Below are 23,995 nucleotides of genomic sequence, written 5' to 3'. Positions count from 1 at the left end.
CCTGTCACAAGGAGCATCAACATCTGACTGTCGCTCAGCCTATCCAGCCTCAGACCTGTTAAATGTACCTTGCACAGATGAAGCAGCTGTTTACTAATGGAGGTAGGGTAGAACTTCTGAGAGAGTACAGATCCTTTCTGCAGAAAGAGACTATTTCCTGGGATGCTTAAAAGCACAGAGGTAGGTTGCTAGTCTGTTACTGTAGAGATAATTTGGGTTTCAGCATGAGGCGGACTGAGATTAATGAGTTTGCTTTTTACCCTGCCTTAGCTGTGCCAGAGTTTATAGCAGGGGAGCTGGCCACAGTGTAGCTGGGATCCTTACTAATTCAGACATGCAGGACATTTTAATGCAGGCACAAGGAGACTGTGATTGCCCTACACAGAGATAACCAAACTCCCAATCAGCCAGCCAGCAGCAGCAAGCTGCTGGAACCCAGGATTCCTGTCAGCCCCATGCCTGCAGCTCCCAGGCCATCCAGGAATAGTGGAATGGGCTTATCCAAGAAAGATAATCTCTTCTGCTGTCCCAAGCAGGTCTGCCCCTAATGAAAGCAGAAGTGTCCATGTTGGTATGGTTTGGAAAGGAAGGGAAGAGAAAGGATGAGAAGAGAAGGCAAGCCAAGGCCGGGCAAGGCAGGACAATGAGGTACAATGCTCAGAACCAGTCATACCTCTCTGACTTTTGAATTTTATGTAAGCAAAACCATTGTAGTTCCAAATTTGCTCCTAAATAACAATCTTGACCTTGGAAAAAAGCACCCTTTTTTTTTTCTCACAATGCCACCTAAAGACATGCTCTGCCAATGCCTGTTTAAATGTTTAAATACCTGAGATTTGTTAAAAAAATGTGTTTCTAAACACATTTTATCAAGTGAAGGAGATTTGAGACAAAACTAACAGGATTACCCCTGCATTTTTGTAGTTAGAAGAATAATATTGTTTTGTTCCATCAATGTGTCTACTTTACATTGTTCAGCACAAAGCTTTGTGGAATAAGAATCATGGGAATATCACAATATAAAGGAAAAAGGTACAAATAACAGCTTCATAAACTGAGAAATGTACATAAATAAATCATGTAGATGGGGGCAGTTTGCTTAGCTGGCAAGAAAAAAAAATGGAAAATATGCTTGTTAAACAGTAACCACAGAGTGTGCTTTTATGATGTTTTTCACCACAGTAATTCATATTAGAGATAGAAGCAGTTGCATGTTAAATAAAATCATTCAGCATTGTTCGCCTCACATTACAAAGAGCTGACTTATGTTGTTTTTAGATGCCTCCCATTAGAAAGTAAATATTCCTCTGATGTTATACATTTCAGAAAATTTAATAAAGATGAACTGTAAATAAAGTCACAGGGAGATTTCAGACAGTTTTATTAGCAGATTGTTGAAAAGAAAAGAAAATTAAATACAATAACAGTAAACGTGGTTCTCACATTGAAACCAGGCTCAAATAACTAGGCTACCATAGAAAAATTTCCAATTCTTGCATTATGATGTAAAAACAGATTTTTGTACAGATTTTGTACAACAAAATTCGTAATAACCTTTTTTCATTTTTAGAAAACTTTAAATATATAGATAAAAATAGACAATTTTCATAGGTCCTACATGAAGATGAGTATGTTCTGTTCCAAGGGCTTGCATAGAGCGCAAATATGGTTATAATATAGAACAACTAGACATTAATATCTTTAAGATTACAAAAGCATATAAACAATAACATGAGGACAACTTTTCTTCATAATCTATGCAAAAAAAAAAAAAACAAAATCCAAATCAAAACCCAAAACCAAAATACCAACCCAAAACCTGTAAAACTAAAGAGGGGCAAAAAACTTCAACTTACGTTAACATCTCATGGTCTGTAATATTTACACTGTTTTTAGCAAGATTCTTTCTAAACATCCAGCTCATAAATTGGTTCCCCTTTAATCCTTAACACTTCTGTTTATGTACCAAGCCAAACACTGAGGCGTTCCCAAAGGTCTTGAAAGAATATACTGTAAAACTACTAAACCTACTTACAGGTGACTCTATGCAAGGAGCAGAGCAATGGTAAATGCTAGTACATATTTCAGTTGTAGGCTTTTAATTCTCTTTCAGATATGAATGATTCAAAAGCTTGCCACAAGTCCATCTAACTTTACAGCTGTTAACCCTTTAAAGACTGCATATGAAAAAACTGGAGTACAGAATCCCATGTGTGTTTAAGCAACTATGACAATCATGAAGGAATCATGGTTAGAAAATAACATCACTACAAAGTATTAGACAACAATATTTAATGAAAAATATTGCTCAATATTTCTTTAAAAAAATTACTGTGATGTGAACTTGTATATACATATCTCTATTGTTAAAAAAGGATTGTGGTGGAGTAAATATGAACTGCACAAAATAAATGTGTACCAGTATTGCGAGGAAGACCTACAAACTATAGAAGCTCAGTGCTAGAGATTACAAAACATTAGATTTTTTTTTTGACAAAATAATATTAATATCCAATCAGAACTACTTTTAAAGAAATATTTGCTTTAAGTTAGGCATCTTAGACATTTAAGGTTTTGATATGTTTCCATGTAATAAATAATATTTTATATGCATAAAACATTAGATGAAGAAAGCATAATCACAAAACTTACAGTAATAGCACTGATTCACAAAATCAGTCTTTAAAGGGGTAACCCAAAAGTATGCAAAGCAAAGAACATAATTTTTAGTAATGTAATAAGCAGTGTTTTGCAGCTTACTTCCAGTTATCAGCACAAAGGTGAAAACACATATTGTAGCTTTCATAAAGACAGTGAAAGTAACACATAACCATCCATCCCTAAGACAAGGTGGGAGGGACAATAGACTTCAACTGTATCACTCAGTTCTACGTGGAATCGGACTGATACATCAAGTGTTTGTTAGGTTTTCTTTTTTTAGCAACATTGACGTAATATGACATTAACATATAAAAATATTTCTGGCATTTTGACTTGCTGCTCAGCCACAGTCCATTCTTAGAAGTGCACTAGTCAGGGCACTAACCAGGGCTCAATATACAAATAAAAGTGGCTGATACAGAATTCTGACTTGTTACCAGATGCTTAAGATCTCATTCAGTAATACTGTGACTCCAGGACAAATATTTACATGCCTGCATGCGTTAAAACTAGAAAGGTGTCTTTCTGACCAACAGGGTGACAAAACAATATTATCTAAAAGTTTCATTTCCTAAACTCTAGATTTCTACTGCATACATAATACCTTCCTTGTGTGATTTGTGTTATATACTGTACATGTGACCAACATTTTGATAAGAAGCAAAGTCTTTTATTTCATAAACCCCTGCCAGTTTACAATGAGAAATTATTATTCTTTTTATTTTTTTTTAAATTTTATTTTAGGAAAAGAGACTTTGTGAATGGTAAAACAGTTTGTTTACATTCAGCATTTCTTTTCACTTACACAAAATTCCATTTCACTTAATGTAGTCTAACATATATGTGTTGGTCTCTTGGAAAGCATGTGGAAAAAATGTCTTTAGAAGAAAAACCCACGATCATTGTTTGAAAACTGAATGTATCAATTTTTTCTTCTTTTACCTTTTTTTTTTTTACCTTTTTTTTTAAATAAGAATCCTCTTATGCCCTCTACGAGTTCATTTCTGAGCTGTCTTGCTGGTTTCGGTATGGTATAACAGTCTGCAAGTGTACTTGGACACCGCTGGAAGGATCATTGGATGTGCTCAAATATAGAATCATCAGAGGAGGAGAAAGTCTGCATTCCTTGAAAAAGGGAATACTCAGCCTTGTTCTGACCGCCTGTAATTTTGGATACAATAGTCCGGCGCAGAGATGCAGATTTTTGCTGTGAGAACAGTGCTACTGCACATTTACAAACATTCTCTAGATCTCCAGGTTGAGCCACAGGAGATAACCAAAGGAGGACACTCTTGCAGAATTCTTTACATTTTTGAAGAACATTGATAAATGAAGTTGAGGAAGTTGGTCTGAAAACGTTTTGTTTCCACAGAACTCCTTATGAGCCAATGTCTTACTGCAATGTTCTTTACCGTAGCACACGTATTTTCAGCAGGAAAAATTCAATACATGACAGTAGTTTTCAAATAAAGTCTTCCATCTAAAATATGAAAGAGAAACATTTGCTTTATACATTTATATCTTCAATGAATCAAAAAGAGAAAAAGCCCCACAAGATTTAAAACCTCAACAGAAATAGTCATGCAACAAGTCTTTAAAACGTCCCCTATGGTACTTTTTGTCCAAAAGAAAAAGAAAATCATAAAACCTGAATGTCACCTTGTCAATTTCATCTGTCAGTGGTCAAATAAACTCTGTTGAAAATTACATGCACTTTGCAAGTTGTGAAAAATGTAACAACTTCTGAAGCTTTAATGTATGCTGGCCTCATATCAATGCTAGGGCACTAGGAATGTAGGTGGAGCCTCTGTGCATGTGTTTTTACTGATATGCAAACATAACTGAATAGTGCTGAACAGTAATTATTTCCTTCATGGTTGCAGAGCAAAAAAAATCTTCTTGCATCCAATAGTTAGTACTCCCATCACTAAAGGCATAGCTCACACTTTCTGATTTAGCTGTGTTGTTAAATATACCATGTAATGTAACCATTGTGCACATTTGTAGCTATTTATATAGAACCCACTATAGGACATTTAAACGGTAGCAGTGAAGTATAGCCTCCTTCCCCCCATAAATGAGATTAACTGAACAATTACTATGTTAAAGATGTAAGCACGTTTCTCACAACGTTTTTTCCACCCAAGTGAGGAGCATATATTTAAGTGATACGTGAGGGAACATGAGAAACACTGAGCTAACCTACCCAGTAACTGTTGATCTAGAAAAAATTGAAGAGAACATACAGGCACAAAATATTTCCACCTATTTTTTAAGTACAAAGCAATTTTTTCTTCACCTGGGACATGAACACCTTATATACATCTATTTTGATAGCAACATAATGATTATTTTTTAAAAAACCGAAAACAAACAGAAAAGTTTCTTAGTTTTCTGACCTGTACGGTAGAAAGTATTGTCCCCATGTGAATAAAGCACATTATGAAGCAATTAATCCTCCCCAGTGCATATCTACTTAACACGACTTATATTTTAGAATATATGCATTTGCAACTACAAGCTGTATCTCAGCCCTTAAAAGTTTGCATCAATTTCTTATTTAAATCTAAGTAAGTTCACCAAATATTTCTAAGTTTTCAAAAGGTTTTGTTTCTGTTTGATTTTCTTAGTCTAACATTTTTATTCCAAATCAGTCTACAGAATTTTTTATTAGAAATATAGTAAAAATTAGATATTCAGTGAAGCGATTGCATCAGATAAACCTGTACAAATGAATGCTGAAATTTTTGAAATGTTTTATTATCTTTGAAAGATGTGGCATCACCTTCATGAACTTACTGTAACTGTTGAAAGAAAGAAAAGTTAGCGTGAAAGCAGACAGAAGTACACATCACACAGCTGTAAAACCTTCTGCACATCCCTTTCCAGTTCTATCAGAACTGCTGGGGAAAGTGGGAAGCTGTAAAATCACTCTGCTGCAGTGATTCTTATCTAACATCCCTTTGTTTTTCCTTTTCCACCACTAGGTTCCTTTTGTGAGCTACTGGGGTATATGCCCTTTTGCTACTTTCTCTCCATCTTTACATTTTTCTACCCCATTTCCCTACTTTTTATGTTCCTAGCTTTTATTTTTCTTTTTTTTCTTTTTTTTTTTTTTTCAGAGTACAGGATAACTTTCCCACTACATAAAAGTGCTTCCTCTCAGAACCATTGCCATTCTCTTTGCTCTTTATGGCCTTTTTTTTTGCACTGAAGAGAAATAAAAAGGAATTGAGTAAGGCCTTAACTTAAAGACTTTTATATTATTATTTGATGCATGAAAACCAACCAAAATGCTTATGGGAATTCAGGAGAGAAAGAAGAAGCCCCTGAAATGGAGCTCAGTAAAACTGAAGGCCTGGAAAACCACCTCCAAAGAAAACCTGCATTAAGTACAGGTTAGCTACTGCGACTACTGGCTACATTTCCATATAGTTCTCCCAAACATACTGAATAAACGCAATAAACATTTACAGCACTAAAGCTGTCTAGATACCTCTGTAGGAGTATTACTCTGCATATATACCAGCACTTTGGCTATCCTGAATGTACACTTGCTAATGAGTGCTATGTATAATCCCCACACCTTAACATTCTGATAGCCTGCAGTTGGTAACTTATTTTATTATACTAGGTCTCCATTTGCCTTTTTAAATAAAGTATGCATTAAAACTAATTCTCAATTAAAAATACAGCTGCAGGAAGCAGAATCCTTGTAGCAGACAACAAAAGATGAACAGCAGTACAGTTTCAAGAGTCAGCTCTATTTTACACTGCTTAAGGGTCCAACCTGACAGTGAAATCAATAGGAGGTTTTTCACTTCTAAAAGATGACATGACACTATCAGATCCTGTATTCTGTATCCACAGAAAATGAATAAGAATAGGAAAGGGCAGCTCTACAAAGCACCTTCCTTACAAAGTAAAAGGATACTTGTTTATATATATAAGTTCTCTTCAATATCTTCATTAACAGGTTGGCCATAGAACTTGAGGGAATACCAAGTAAGTTTGTCAATGACACTAAACTGGGAGAAGTTGTTGACTCTCTCGAGGGCAAAGAGACCTTGACAACTGAGAGAGGTGAGCAATGAAGCCATATGAAGTTTAACAAGGGCAAGTGCTGGATTCAGCACCTGGGATGGAGAATCCTGGTGGTATGCATTGACTAGACAGCGATAGGCCGGAGAGCAGCACCACAGAAAGGGACCTGGGGGTTCTGGTCAGTGGCAAGCTGAATGTCAGCAGTGCCCTGGCAGCCAGGAGAGCCAACCCTGGGGTGCACTGGGCACAGCATTGCCAGCCAGGCAAGGGAGGGGATTGTCCCTCTCTGCTCTGCACTGGGGCAGCCTCACCTCGGAGTGCTGAGGGCAGTTTGGGGGGCCACAATGTATAAAGACATTAAACTATTAGAGAGCATCCAAAGGAGGGCAATGGAGATGGTGAAGGGTCTGGAGGGGAAGCTGTATGAGGAACTGCTGAGGTCATTTGGTCTGTTCAGCCTGGAGGAGACTGAGGGGAGACATTGCAGTCTTCAACTGCCTCAGATGGGAAAGTGCAGGGGTAGAAGCTGATCTCTTCACTCTCATGACCAGTTATAGGACTTGAGTAAACAGCATAAAGCCAAGTCAAGGGAGGCTTAGGTTGGATGTCAGAAAAAGATTCTTCACCCAGAGGGTGGTTGGGAACTGTAACAAGTTCCCCAGGGAAGTGGCCATGGCACTGTGGCTGAGAAGTTCATGTAAACACTCATGAACGAACAATGGGTGAATAACAGTGTACTTCAGAAATTCAAGGACTTCAAACTGTGTTACGAAAAACTCAGAGATCTGCAGAGGAACAACAAACTTGCATCTCAAAGTGGTCACCAAATACAACCTATATTTGTCTGCTGTCTCTTTCCACTGGTGACTCCTACTGCCTTGCTCCTAATCCATTTCTCTCCCTATTCTTAATGTTCTGAGGTTTTTTCCAAATGATAGGAACTTCTCAGTGCTGTTATCAAAGCCACCAGAATCACATTGCCTCTAGGTGTAGCCAGAGCTCCTATCTGAATCCAAGTGGAGTATTACCACTGATAGGCCTTTAATGATTTCAAGGTTAAAATCATAGACAAAACCTACAAATCATGAAGGTGATCAGCAAATCGAGCCAGCTCATTCTTTGTAAGCCAATGTGAAAATGCCGCTACTTCTAAATCCTAAATCCTGAGCATGCTTGTGCCTTCTGCCTCCCCATCAGCTTTAATTTATCAGTGATACAGGCCTGTTGCATTACTTTCTTCTGTTAACAAATGCAGAATTTTTCTATCAACATAAAAACAATTTTATGCAAAACAAATATGCAAGATTTTAGCCACACAAAAATATGCATACAAACATATACTACACACACGAACAGACACACATACACTAAGGATATTTACAATACTGGGGTATATTTTTAGCCTACTGAAAATTGTTGATCTGTGTTGAAGTTTTTCCCAAATTTACATACTGTTATATACAATATAAGTACATAAAACTTACTTTTACTCTGAGGAAGTCAAGCAAAAACACAAACTGGGAAAATACTGCTAAATTTCTAAATAGAACTGTGTGTGATTAGCAGATTGTCATCTGTTTTAATTGCTCTTTTGCAAATGGCAGTGTTCAGCAAGATCACACAAGCTCATGCTAGTAACTCAAACTGAAAATGCCACTACTCCTAAACATCATTTGTTTTTGTCTGTGGATTGATATGACAGAAATTCTACCCAGAGTGAGGGAGTATTTTTTTAGATCAACTCTTTTTAATTAAGATTCATTTTGAGGCTTTTGGATGAACATGCCCAAATAGTTAAAAGGTCACAAATGTTATAAAAAACAAACAAATGGAACTGACATAGAAGTTTGCAATGCTGAAACAAATCATATGTCTCAAAATGCATTCCCACAGAGATGTCATCTGGGTAATGATTCACTTTTGTGTTCTGTGGGCAGCTTGCAGAAGGTATCTCTATGGGCCCAGTATTTTCAGAGGTAAAAACACAAACCCACTCATATTAATATGCAACCTTGTAAACTGATAAAAATGTACAATGAAATTCTAGGTTTTGTCTTCAGCTGCAAACTAAATAAGTTGCCCATTAGATGGTAATGTGGGCATTTCTGCACTGGGAGTGTAAGTCCCAGTGGGGTTCTTGGCCATCCAAAAAAACATATTCTCAGTTGCTTTAAAAATAAATGTAGTAACAGTGATCATCATGACTATAATACTGCAGTGTTTAATTTATGAAAATCTGCAAATCAATGTCCAAAGTGTGCTGTCACATCTTAATTCAGTCACTTGCTATCTTACAAAAACATACTGAGGAAAATTCTCCTCAGGAAAAGGATAGTGTTTTCTAAAGTTAGGAGCTGAAAACAACCAACCAAGTGGCCAAACAGACAGAAAGATACAGCAGCTTGACACAGAGAGCTGATAAGAAACAAACTCCCAGAGTCCAGGTTAAGAAGAAAAGGACAAAATACTTTGTGAGAAGGAGAATCTCAGAATCACAGAATGATTTGGGTTGGAAGGGACCTTAAAGATCAACAAGGGCCACTCTCCTGTCATGGGTAGGGATTCCTTTCACTAGACGAGGTTGCTCAGAAAATGAATGACAAGATATGAAATCTCAATGTGAGCTTTGGAAAGTCGGGATGGCAAGGTTTGAATAATTTTTTTATCCCCTTTTTTTTTAAATTGTAACTTGTGAGCTATAGAATAGTAAATTCCATGACCCAAGAACCCTTACATCAAAGTAGCCACAGTTTCAGTTGCTAGAAGTCCTAACTTCAGTTAACATATTTTTGTCAAATATTACTGGTGCAGGCCAGTGATAGAAGCCAATTTTCATTCAAAATGTGTCTTGAGAGTATTTGAATTGTGTATCTATTCATCTCTTTGTACTTTCAAAGAACAAAAGTTGATGTCTCTTGTTGTGAAGACAGGAATTTTATTCCCAAATATGGCTCTGAAATCTTCTGTGATTTTAGTTTGTGTTTTTTGTTGTCGTCCCCACCCATTTTTCTGTTCTCACTTTCAAACTTCTATTTCTTTTCCTTTTCATTTTAGGTAACAGAGATTTCGTGTACAGATGGTTTCTCAGTCTCTTTTCTTGTCCTTAGGAAGATAATAGCAGTGCTAGCTGAATCCTCTAAGGACAATATTAGCACAAATAACAAAAAAAACCCAAAAACAGAAACCATAAAAATTATATATGCATATGTATTTAATAGAAATAAAGGTTCTCCACTCATAAAAATCCATTTGAACCCCATCTCTATGGCTGGTGACTGAACTGATCTAAGCTTAGGGTCCTCTTCTAAAATCACATGTTGCAACACAAAATCCCCAGGACTAGCCCATGTGCTTCTAAAAGCAGCAGATTCTTCACACTGGGATTGAGTATACTGTATACTGTTGCCAGACCCTCCAATCATTAAAAACTGCTAACTTCAGCTTAAAAGAAATAAAATATTTGTGACCTTAAATGGGGCTACTCATATCTAAATCAAAGCAAAGCTACTCATTTGTGCTAAGTAACATAATAAATTGCATTTCCTGTCAGGAAGTAGCTTTATTGAAAATGGTAGCTGTTTTCTCAGAAGTTATTTCCAGGCACCTGTAATCTTAATGAGGTTTGTCCCTTTCAAAGAACAGTTGTACGTGCATGCCCGAATGCACACAACCTCTTCAGCCCAGAGCTGATAAAAGCATCTGCATGCCATAGCTCAAGCACGTTAAAATTATATAACTGGTTGGTTTATTTGTTTTAATAAGATGGGGCAAATGTGAATCACAGTGTACTTCTAACCATTCATTCAAGCTGATGTTTTAATCGTTTGGAGGAAGAGAAAGAAAACAAAAAGAAAGGGATAGCAAACAAATGGAAATGATTCATGGGATATTTGATAAGACAGCAGTGGGAAGTCAAAATAAAAGCAAGCATATTGTGGCAGATGGAAGGGATCTTAGTCAAACTGTAACCCTTCTTTAAAGAAAATTAAAAGGAAACAACTATTGTATACTCTTCATATATTTAATTCCAAATTGAGACACAAGAGGATTTCTTTTCCATTGAAGATGGAAGATAAAATAGGAGTCTAACTTTTTAATAATGTGAAAATAATTTATATTGAACTTCAGTCTTTTTCAGTTTGCAGAATGTGAGACAAAAAGCCCATCATTTGTAAAAGTCAGTCATGGAATCAACTGAACATAACTTTTCATAGTATTCCCAATAAATTGCAAAACAGTACATTGTCAGGGGAAATAATTCCTCCTAGTGTCTAGAGTTGATTAGAACTTTGAGGTTTTACAACTCAACACTGATTAGGAGGAATGAAGGGATATACACTGAGCTGCCATTGTTACTGGCAGCACAAGTAGATAATGTAATGGGGAATATGGATGGATCCACTGCCATCTTCCATAGCAGAGTACAGGAGATGCAGGAAAGCTGGCCCAACCACCGAGGCTTTGAAATTCAAGTGATTTGTTCTTTAAAAAAAGTGCCCATCCAGTTTTTATGCAAAGATGGGTGATTTCACACTGCATGTTCATTAAACGCATGCAAATATGAAGTATGTAAACATATTTGGCCAAACACTATCCCAGTTTGCCCTTTGTGTAACACCAATAAATTAGTTTCAAATTTGCATATTGTTATTAATCATACACCTTTCATTTCTCTACTTAACATTCATGTACAAATATATTTGTGTTAATACTCAGTACAAATATTCAGGAAACTGAAATGTCCATGCGTTTCTTTTTAAAACAGCAATTTATATGTAGGAGATTTTAATTCTAATTTAAGACATAAAAATAAACCATGGATGTGTAAAAAAGAGCATCTAAACACCTTTTTTCACACTTATTTCCAAATATTGAACTATCTTCTCAGTGATTTTACCATGTGTTTTAATCATTAATATATACTTCCATTACTCCCATGTTACTGTGGGAGTAAGCCAAAGGTCAGCAATCTGGTCTTTAGTAAACTAACAAAGCAGGGGAGTATCTGAATATGTCACCTGCTATTATTTAAAGATCATATACTATGCATAAAACTGGCCATTTTGAGGACTGAAAAAAATGGAACTAGTAAGATGAGAAATTGTTTGAAAGAAATAGATTATTTTTAAAAAAATCAAACTGTCTTTTCTTGTTGCTTCACAAACTTAGCAACCCTTGTTCTATTTGTATAAACAGAAGAAGCCATATCCAAAAAAAGACAACAGAACTGATTACTTGCAAGCGCTGAACCTGAGTCACTAAGGCATTGTACTGCGTCACTTCATGTTAGTAAAAAAAAATTAGTAATGATAAACAATAACAACAGACACAAAACACAACAAAACTCTCTAAACTGAAGAATCATGTGGAAAAGTTATTAAAGGATGAAGTCACAGCTAAATACAATCAGCTTGTGAGTTTCCACAGCTCATTGTGTTCAGTGCTGTTTGTATCACAGTGTGGATAATTTTGGTGCTGACCAATCTGTCCTGCATAAAACAGTTTTAAGTTCTACAAAAAGGTACGCTTTATTTGTTACTGTATTTCCAGAAACATAAATGACTTTTTTTTAGTATCAGCTAGCAACCTTGGATCTGATAGCATAAAATTGAAAAAGAATTGAATATTGGAATGTAGTTTCTGCCTGGAACTTTCTGCCTTTGTTTCGTTTGGGTGTTTTTTTTTTTGTTAAGGCCAGATGGAAACAGACTTTATTATTCATTCCTTTAGTCTGATCACACTTCTTTCACTTCTCTTCATTTTGCCTCCTTTTTTAGTGCCTTGCTCACATGATCACTTTTTAACACTAAATATCATCATCAAAATAATCTTACATACAAGACATCAATCATACAGTTAAGCTTCAAACAGACTTAAAAAAGAATTACTTTCTTTTTCTGGAGAGAAAAAGTGGTCATAAAATGAAATTGGAACAAAATACAGGAGTTCAGTGTTTTTGGAGCTTTCAGCAATTTTTGCTGAATTACAGAAAGTATCTGTGAAAAAGTACATGTAAGTGGGTATTTCTTTAAAACTATCTACACACAAGACACAAATGCACACAAATCCTTCCCATCACTCAACTAGAAGCTGATACAGTAGGCAGGATACAGCTGTACACATCTATAGATCCTATAATAAAATATGATTAATAAAGATCTTTCATACAATTCTGAAAAAGTAGCATGGCTCATGATAATTTTGCTAGTAATAGTTGTGGCCATAGTTAGTACTCTCCATCAACAGACAGTGTGATGTTAATTTCTTTCAGCAGATACAAATAATTTATGAAGATGAGCTTTTCTACAGTATTATCTTTTCTAGAGCTTTACTTCCACACTTTTGAAAAGACAAGAAAAGCCTTAGATCTGAAACCTACTCCTACACAGAGCACCTCTTCTGGTTCATAGAATCACAAACCTAACTCACCCTTCTCTCCCAGCCACAACTTTTCTAAACAAGTAATTTGAATTTCATGTTGCTCAAATAACTAAAAGGCAGTCTAGTGTTTTGTTGTTTTCAGATTAAACACCACAATTAATACTGAGATGCCATTTGAACTGCTTCAAAGTCTACTGGAAAATAGAAGCCACTTGAAGAATGCTATATTAGTCTGCATACATAATTCTGGAATGTGTAGAATTCTTTCTTAATATCAGTATCACATTGGCACTCATTTTCATACACAACCACCCCTGCTCTCATCTGTGTGCTAAAACAGAGTAACCACCCAACACTAAACATGAAGAAATAGTCACATGCAGAACAGGGAGGAATGAGGCTGTAAAATAGATAGATTGCACAGCAGCAAGCTTATGGAAAATCCATTAAGGATGCACGGGATGTCGAAACTTATGCAACATAACCTTGCTGCTTTTAGGTATTTTGTATGAAAGCAAGTTTATGGTACCAAGCAGTGCCATTCAGCTCCAGAACAAGAGTCAAGCCAACAGAAACCCAACCTGAAGTCATGCCCTAGGAAATCAGCTGTGAACTGAAGTCACACATAATCTTTCAGGACACAGAAATAGACACAGGTCTTAATGAAGTTCCCAGGGCTTAGCATGAATGGTATAACTACAAAACTGAAAATAAAATCTGCTCATGTTAATTCTGAGGTAGACTTCAAGGTGAAACATGTAAATGGGGTCTAACCCAGAAGTTAGCCATGAAGCAATACTTAAGCAAAAGGCTTTTTTTTTCTTTTCCAGAATGAAAACAACCAGCATTTTATATTATGAGGGAACTGTGCTTCAGTGGCAACTGCTGATGCTAGCCCTGGTAGGTTGCTTTTCAATTCAGAGCTCAAACAAGTTCCCCTAACTAATTGTAAACTTCCATCTTGAATACATCTTCATAGATGCATTTAAGTACTGCAGTGACAAGCCAATCTTCCCCATTCCCTCTCAGTGGTAACATAATTTCAGATAGGTACTTCAAAATGATTATTCTACCCTCCCAGGAAAAACTCAATTAGCCTTAGGGCCAGGTGGTTTGAATTTGGCACCACTCTGTGTCTTTGCCAGTAAAGACTCCTCAGAAAAAACAGCATGTCATGACAGACTGTGTCCTGGATGCACCCCACTACAGAAATCCCAGACCATATGGAAGCAGCATGCTTTCCCAGAGAGAACTTAACACCATGGTTCATCATCAAAAAGTAAGCAAGAGAAAAGAGAATGGCTAAATTAAACCGCAGAGCAGTCTTAACCAATGACTTTGGGATCAAGTGACTACATTGCAGCCAGAAGCAATGAGCTGCACAAAATATCTGAAGTGTAAAATTTTCTTGCTTCAAAGTGTGATTTTCTCAAGACAGGGGAAATGAAAAATGTTACTTCCTGGTTGCTTTTACTCTTCCCCACCCTCTCTCCATCTCCCCCATCTTTCCACTTACAGTGTGTCTTGTCAATAGCAACACACTGATGGCATTGCACAAGTCACTAGCAGGACATTCCCTGGAACAGCATTTAAGATGCTGGTTACCCATGCTCAAGGTGAACTTAGACTGGAATAATTCCAGAATAGGCTACTAGTATAAGACAAGGAATACAGTCGCCAACATGCACATAAAATTAATTGATTTGCTTATCAGAGAAGAGCAACTGATCATTCCTTGTGTACATAAAATAATAATAATAAGAGACACAAACCAACTCTTTTACAGGAACTCAACTCTGAGTGTCTTCCAGGATGATGGATGTATTTAAATTATTTTTATGAATATATCTGTGATACGAGAGCCTGAAAATGCAGAATTTGAAGCCCATCTAGTACTATCTGTAATGCTGTGTTACTTAAGTAGAAAAAGAGGCAAAAAAATTAGTATATCCTGAATATATTTGCTGAATATCTGGCCTGGTAAAATACATTTGGCTATAAAGTTAATTTTAGCTGGAAAAACTAAGAAGTCAATGGTTTTGCAAGAATATGAAAAAAAAACCTAGAGGGAAACCTTATAAAATTAGTTTTTTTCTGTTCACTAAATGCTTAAGATCAAGCTCTGGAACTATTGTCCATTTGGAACTGGAATAAAACTGATATTTGTGTGTTTTAATACAAACACAATTTGAGCCTTTCAATATTTTAGCATTGGGAACCAGATTGCATCAGATGGCATTGTTATTGCAGTGAAAGTGACTGTGATTGTCATTACAAATTTGATGGCAAGGTTGAAAATGGAAATGATCCTCCAGTCAGTGTACTACTTTTATGATGCTTCCAATATTTCCAGTGAAGCCAAGGAGTCTGATCCAGCCACAGTATTTTATGTCCAGTTCAGCAATGTGCAAAGATACTGTTCTCTCTCCAATGGCTAAGAGTGTATATCTTTGAGTCAGAGTATAAAGCTAAAAATGAAAGCAAATTATTGCTGCTTTTTATTTTATGTTTGTATTCAGTATAGCTTGATTACTTGAAAGGAGTTGTAGCCAGTATATTGCAGTATGAAACAATATCATGAAAAATACATGTCTTTTAATGCAATGGTTGCACCGACAGTTTGTCACAGGCAAAATCTGCAGAATCAACACATAGACAAAATAAACAAGTCAAAACTTAAATTATCTAATACAGCATTGTATATTTTCAACAATCCATATTCTAATTTCATGCACATAAAGCAGCAGTGTAAATTTTTTGGTCCTGCCTTCATAACACTTTGTTTCCAAGGCCAGCTATAGCACATTGTGATCCATCCTTTCTAACATCCATGACAAAACACACTATTATGCTATTGCTGCTTTTCCTAAGCTATTAGAGGCTGCATCACTTTTAAAAAATAAGGCTGACAAGAATATAATAGAAAAAATGTTTTTACCATTACTGGTACACACTTAGTGTTTCTCAACTAAGAAAAACAAAATGACATCACATTATCATTATATATGCTGCTGTCTCCCAGGATGTCCTTCAGGTGTTACAGAACCCTACAATGAGCAAAAGCAAAATATTTCTTTTTAAAGCTAGCAGTCTATTCTATAGAATACATTTCCCTCTTTACAAGCCAGCTGGCAGTTCACTGGAAGAATACTTATTATAGATATATGCTGACAGCAAATTTTAGCTTAGATAGAACGTGATGCTGGCTAAGTAGTCCTTCCAAATGTGTTAATTTTAGTTTCACTTCCTTTAAACTTCCTTTTCTTAGCTGACTTTTTGTTTTTTTAATTTCATAGGTACTTGAGATACTAATAGAAATGGGTCAAATTCCACATCAAATCCACAAGAAAGCCAAATTCTTGAACTACACAAAGGTGAAATTGTTCTCTTTTATTCTTAATCATATCAAGATAAAAAATAAGCACTGTGAGAAAACACTATTTTTAGAATTACAGTAGATTTAACATAGCAATTGCTTGCTTTTCTGGTTTGCAATATGGAATTTATATGAGTATTACAGACATATTAAATATTAAACAAATATTAAAAATTTGTTTATCTTAAATTATTATACATATTTCCTATTTCTCAAGGACACAAAAATGCCTCTTTTTTAATATTACTGCCAAAGACGGAAAGGACAAAACCCAAAATCTTTGGCCACTTTTAAATTAAATCATCAGACCCTCAGCTAGTTAAAGTTAATATAGACTTCTCGATGGCAAGATTATCTTTTTTTTTTTTTCTTCAACTGATGAAATAGAGCAATTAAGGTGGAGTGATATTTTAGGAAGATGATTGCCTTCTTAGCTCTTAACACTGCACAAAGGGCTGCCTGCCTGATAAAATCTCACAGTACAGTTTTATTTACATTTTAAGTCTAACTGCTTTTTTGCCTCTTGAATATTTTAAGTGAATGTTGAACTTTCATTCTTCTTAACAGGATTTCTGACCCCTCAGGTATATTAGGATTATAAAGGAGACACAGTCCTGTACTACACCAAAATGTTGTCACTCAGCAATATACCATTTCTGATCTAATGCAGAATAATTAAGGTAAGTCAGTCTATTACATTTTTTCTCATATGATGATTCAGGTAAGGTACATTACACAAAATTTTGGCTATCAAGTATTAGTTTGCTAAATCTCATAAAATACTTCTCCAGTTATTCCCTTTGACAAAATTTGAAACTAACTATAATTAGCTGATAATAGTTGTAAATTGCTGTATCCCCTCTCTTTGCCACTTTTTAATGCCTAGGACTCTGATCCATCACCAAAGAAAATATAAAAGCAGAAGTTAATAACATAACTGAACTTCTACTGTGCCTTTCATCCAAGATCCAGAATACTTTACAAATATTAATTAAGTTTCACAACACCCTTGTGTGACACCAAAGCATCAGTGCTGCCATCAAGATATCAGTAGATATTATTTCTTTCTTCATGCATAAAATCTTGGTTTTGGCTTAAGACATTGGTGAAAAATGCCCTGAAGCATGCCAAATGAGGAATTACTTTGCCTTTCAAGAGCAAAACATCAAACGTAAAGTATATAAGCCACCCTAACAAATGGTACCATTTTAATTCTGAAATCGATATTACCCACTCAATTCTTTGCTGAAAAATGTAAAATGGGCAAAACAGTGACTCCTTAGCATATACTTCTTGTGACTGTGTCAAATCCTACATCAATTCTTTGCAATTAGACAATCTTGGAGTATAATTACAACCTTTGCTATAAAATGGATTTATTGTATGGGAAAAAAACTCCATACACTACAAACAACAACAACCACTGAAGAAATTACTTTCTCACCTCCAGAAACTGAATTCAGCTTTTCTGGAATAGGACTGAGTTTACTAAATTTGTTTGCAGCAGTCTATACTGGGGTACTCTAATTATTATTTTTAATGGGATGAACTCTAGTATAGATATTTCTATATCTATATAGATACGGAAATCTCTATATCCAGTGAGGGTCAAGGGTGACAAGCACAGATGTAGATGCCTACATTGAAGACCTCTATGCTACATCAAGTTAATTCCAGCCCACATCTTGTTTGCAAGCATTACTACATTTAAAAGGTAAAACATTAACTAGCTGTCCATTACTAATCAGTAATGATATAGTAATAAAGTTACAGTAATATAATGAAACTGTATGAGTAATGTGATACTATTTTCCCTTCTAGAGTTCTGTGATACTTCCATCTACCTCCTTTTCTTGGTACCTCATCTATCTCTTTTTCTTTCTCTCTCTCAATTTATGGCTGCTTTTGTTCTTATTTCAGAATCTTTAGAATGCTTTTCTGACTCTTGTTTCATGCCTTGTGACTTGTGTAGCAGCATCCAAATGAAAAAAATGATGCAAAGCTTCAGTACTAATGCAGAATTCAAATTCTCCTTTCTACATTTGAGAGTCATCCTTTATGCAACTTTCAAAACTGGACAAAGTTATATGAAACAGAAAAGGAATTGTCAAGCTTGGATATTTTTCTAGAACCGATGCAAAATTACCCATTTCTAACATCAGTAGCTACAAGAAGTGACTGAAATGCAGCTGTTCTAGTGTGATTACTGTCACAACTGATGCTGGAATTCTGAGGCAAGCAAAAAGGAATACACACAACACATGAAATTCATCACATTAACTTCAGACACCTGCACTGAACATAGCTGCATTTGAACTGGTTTAGCAGACTCCCTTTATAATCAATGAAGAAACTTGGAAGTTGTGATTCATTTTCTTCAAAGGGAGAGATGTGTCTATTACTCTTCATTGACTTTAACAGGAGTCCAGCCAAATAGCTCAGATAAAGACATCTACCCCACAAATGTGTGAAGTGGAACATATCCCTCCCACTGATACTGTTTGGGTATTTTATAGATAATTACATTGCCTCAGCAGCTATTCCACACCTTCAGAACACGGAGCAATATCTATACTGCCATTATGGTATCAGCAAAGTCCCACTATATCTTATCAGTTGAAAAAATTAAAGGATAATGTAGTAAAGAATATATGACTCTGTATACCATCTTGATAGCTTAAACATCCTGTTTATTAAATTCTAAAGCACTCTTAAAGAGCACCTACTTTTTGGTCTCTGCAGGCTTGGCTTTCTCAGGTATTGCATGCCTAAAATGAATGCAAACACATTAACGTGTTTATAAACTTGTTCAAGGATTTAAGCAAATGCAGGCATATTGAAAATGAATAAAAATCCCATTGTGCTGTTTCACTGTGCAAATATAATTTCTTGTAAATTATAAACCCTCAATCATTTCCTTATTTCAAGTATATTTTCATTATTCCAATAATGTTGTACTCATCCTTGAAGTGAATGAAACTCCTTTTCACCTGTCTTACTAAGCACAGTTTTAACATTCTGTATAGACACTATTTTAACTAGACTTTGTCTTCTTTCTCCACAGACTCTATTTCCAGCAATATTAAGTAGCTGATAGATTACTTTGGGATTTTAGGTGGTCCTCATTTTAAGTAACAGCCTTCACCTTTTTCCCAAAACACTCTATCATTGTCCTTTTATACCTGTTATTTTTTACAGAATTAGCTCTTAAATTAATCTAATCTCCTTGCAGTTCTATATTCAGATTTTGCACCAAACTTCAATACTGATGATTTTTATTTTCCCACTGCACATTCCCATTCTGCATATCTGGCTATTTTGGATACTGTCTCAAAGTTGCTGATAACGGCAGCGAGGACCGTCCTTTGTAACTTACACTCATCAGGCTTACTCCAAGTTCAATCATTAAGTGCCAGGTAGTAACTCACAAACTGTTTTCTTTTTTCCTCAGCTGTTAGTCTTGTAGAGCATAAACTAACTCCATATCATGTGCAAACTCCTGCAGTATTTTAAACTCCAACCTATGATGCTAGTCTCTTTTTCTGTGCATTACATCTGTTACATAAAATCTCTGAAGTATCACAGGTTGACAATAATAAAAAATACCAAAATTTTTACTTTGTCATCTCAGTTTGTAAAATATAAAAACCCAAAAATTATTATCAATTAAGAATAAAACTGAAATAATTTTGAAACCCTTGAAAAGTTTTGGTGGAGGGAATAGGGTTTTTCCAAATTTAAATGTTGCTGTAGTCAAAATGACACAGAATGTGAAATAATGTGTTTGTTTTTCAGATACTGTAGGTCTGAAGAATTTTTTTTTGTATACTTCAATTATAAAAACATTTAAAACATACAAACTTGTGCAATTTTTATTTTAATGAAGATGAGAAGTTCATTAACGAAGATAAATATTTCATTAGATGTTAAATAAAACAAAGAGATTTTTTGGCTTCTCTCAGCACAAAATTCCTTTGAAAGATTAATTAATACATGCAAATTATGCAAATTAGACCCATGCAAATATTTTATGAAGACAATTAAGGGAACCATTAATTACTGCTTTTTTTGCTTCAGTGAGATTCATTCATTTAATTTTAATTTCACTTTAACTGTTTTGATGTATAATCTTGCAGCTAAGAACTTTATCTTTCCTAGTGGGTCACTTAAACTTATAAATTTCATCAAGTGAGCAGCAACAGAAATCTGCAAAGATATTCTCTGGGCTGTGTTTAGTATCAAGAGAAATTTTTGACACAATGCACTCCTAGAAACTGCAGAACTGGAAGGGAATGTGAGCTCATTCTTGGACAAGGTTCAACTGCTGGAAAAGCAATTAATTTGCTTTGGCTGTGCTAATATAGGGGAATTAGAAAGTGTGACACAAGACAAATAGAAATAATTAGTTCTCCAAAATGATGTTCTCATTAATATGGTTTGAACAGTAGAAATAAAAAACATTATTGTGGCATGTCTGCATTCTGTCCCTAGCCACAGGAGGTAGGAAAATGCAACATACAGCATTTTTTCACCTTTGTAGTTTGTGTGGTGGTGGTATTTATTTTCATTTTTTATTGTAGGTTTTAAGAAAGGCAAATTGTGGACCTGATCCTGTTATCTAAAACCTACTGTACTTGCATAAAGCACGAGGAATCCCTACGCGTCTTCCTGTGAAAAGATGAAGCTATAAACCTAACTGACTAGGCTTTTCACAACAATACACTCAAGTTCCTAAACTGAAACTTTTATTTCAATATCTTTCATTTAAATAACATTTTATTACATGCAATACCCAAGGTATAATGCGTTTTTTCTGCAGCTTAAGCTCCTTTAGTAAAAATGCTCTAGCAAAGGAGTTACGTTATCCTCTCCAAATCCGACAACATAATTTTCTTTTTCCATAACATGAATATACACACACTCATTTTACAAGGTACACAGAGGGGAATTTTCACTTGCTCTCCTTAACACTTACCCCAGCACAAAGCTGGTTTTCCACAAACAGTGAAAATCACTAGCTGGCACTCTTTACAAAAACAGGCTGCTAGAAGGCTGTTAAGAACATCTGCTCACTTACACTCTACATTTCTTAGCTTATTGCAGGATTAAAGGTAATGGAAGACTATGTGGTCCCTTTAAAATATTAACTTCTCCCTCCCCTGCAGGTTTGCCAAGTTCCAACTGAAGGCACCTCCCTCTGAAAGTTTTGCTGTCTACACACCTTTTATCTAGAATCAGATATTAAAATGCAATGACTTGATATAATTTATTTCTTATTTCAGTTAGGTGGAAAATCTGACAGAAGCATCTGACAGAAATAGAGATTTTTCTCTTTAAATACAAGGAGGCAAAACGTGGCCATGTGTTAACATTTACTGAAAGCTGATTACCACAATTAACAAAATCCTTAAGTGCAACTACCACAGAGGTTTAGCAAAATTACCCAATAAAATGTCTAGAACTCACACTGTAATAATTCATTATAAAAATCCTAACGTCTTTAGGGACGTACCGATAAAAAGTTAAAATCTATGAAACCTTCTTACAACTACCTATTGCTTAACGACATGGATGCAGTATGTCCATGTTCCTAACTGGCTAAGAATGTGTCAAATATGTGGATGAATGAACACAATTCTTGCAAAATTCTGGGAAGTGACTTCTTCCTTGACCCTTATTTCTGTTGCTAGTCAGCTGATCTTTTGAAACTTTTATTAAATGTGTCTGTGTTAACAATTTCTATACAAACACATATTAGAACTAACACCTCATATCATATCTGGTAGATTCCAGACTAGCATTTCCTAAAAATCTTTTGTCATTCAAATGCTGTTTACCCTTTGTTGGGATCTTAATTCTCCCTCCACATTGCTAACTTCTCAGTTTTACATTTTTTACTTCTTTCTCAACTTTCTGTTTTCATTTCTGAGGGCTGCGATCTTTCTCACACCGTCTCTCTCCCCATACTTTGTATCTGAGTAGTCTAATCCATAAACTGAATTTCAGTCACCAAATCCATGTTGACAATTGACACAGCCCTTTGTACTCCAGGTCTGTTCCCTTCTGTCTGACATAAAACCTCAGTCTGCTTTTCTGATCCTCTGTGTGCATGTGTCGCTGCTCTGACAATCTTCGTTTGAGAAAACAGAGCTGTTAATCATTCACCTCTTCAGATTCCTCCTCATCTTCCCCACTACTACTACTCTTAGTCACTATGAACTACTCTTTTAATCTTGTCTGTCAGTAAAGTTCAAAATCAAGGTATCCTGTTTGTTTGTAACTTCTGACTCTTCATTACAAGACAGTGTCTAAATTTATTCTCAAAAAAGTCTCTGCCCCTCATTCTCCTATCCCTCTTTCTAGATATAAATTCACATGATGTTTCTCTTCATATCTCACCTACTAAAGTTTCTGTCTCAGTTGTATAAACAAATTTGTATGGCAAAAATATTTTCCTAGTCTACTTCTTTGAATTGTCACTCTCTTCTAATTCCTTCACTGGCTCTTCCCTTTTAACAAGTAGAAACACAATACTTGAAAGGTTTGTCTTACCCTTCACCTTGTGCATTACTCCTTATCAAAATGCTTCAAATTGGAGTGATACTTCCAAATAAGCATCCTCACAGTGCTGTCCACATTTAAGAAGACCCTCATGCAATGCTTACAAGATGAACTCACTACAGCACTTTAGGTCTGATGCCTGGATTTTTAGATGAGTCTGACAGAAAGACCTGAGATCAAGAATGCTGCCTGAATCCATAATGTGATGAAATACAGGTTCATGGACATATATAACTTCCCATACAAATCAAAAGCACTTACCAGCACAGTTACTAACATCTCATAGTCATTATCTCCCCTCAGAATTTTGTGTAAAGTTTCAAGGAAAGTGACATCATTTGGTTACATTCTTTCAATAACTTTAGTTTTCCTGGTCATGAATGGGACAGTAATTTCAATACTGTTGTAGGGGACATAGGTAGGGATGATCATAACAAAAGATTTAATGAATACTCTTGCCCCACTGCTGGCAAGAGATCAGTTTACCTCTTAAGAGAAATGCATTAAAATACTTTCTCACATAAAACACCACTGCTACCATAACACACTTGTGGACAGATTTGCATTTGATGGCTCAGATTCAATTAAATATTACATCTTCTTTTGGTTTTGACTGAAACATTAAAAGGACAGTGTAGTAATGCACACAGGCTTTCAGCTCCTGAAACACAAAAAGCTCATACTGGTTTATTTTTACTTCTATGAGTAAAAGTATAGCAGGTATTGAGATTCTGTGTACACAAGAAAGCTGAAGAAAAAAAGTTCAGTGCAACTTTGGGTTAGGAAGCTAATGGAACCTACACTAATTAAATAATCAATTCTCCACTACTGTAGCTTCAAACCTTCGAAATGTCTTTATGAAACGTGTTTTAACCAAACTGGTTATATTTATGTAGAAGTACCAGAATTTAGAATTTATGCCAGCTGTGTTTTACAAAAGATAAATACACAGCGTCAACTTGGTATATGACT

General features: G+C 35.5%; 1 protein-coding gene across 4 annotated transcripts in view; it reads right to left on the bottom strand.

The window, feature by feature from the left end:
• Positions 1-1,364: 1,364 nt before the first annotated feature.
• Positions 1,365-23,995, bottom strand: part of DACH1 (dachshund family transcription factor 1) — a 352,274-nt gene continuing 329,643 nt past the window's right edge. For all 4 annotated transcript variants that reach the window (XM_064713502.1, XM_064713482.1, XM_064713513.1 and 1 more), the window contains one exon: positions 1,365-4,141. Coding sequence is in view for 2 of the 4 variants with exons in the window: in XM_064713482.1 (XP_064569552.1) it covers positions 4,104-4,141 (38 nt within the window). In the remaining 2 variants the exon portion in view is untranslated. The remainder of the gene's footprint in view (positions 4,142-23,995) is intronic.

Source organism: Zonotrichia leucophrys, chromosome 1 (genome assembly GCF_028769735.1).
Source record: "Zonotrichia leucophrys gambelii isolate GWCS_2022_RI chromosome 1, RI_Zleu_2.0, whole genome shotgun sequence".
In the NCBI taxonomy this organism is placed as follows: domain Eukaryota; kingdom Metazoa; phylum Chordata; class Aves; order Passeriformes; family Passerellidae; genus Zonotrichia; species Zonotrichia leucophrys.
This window is presented reverse-complemented; position numbering and strand designations above follow the sequence as displayed.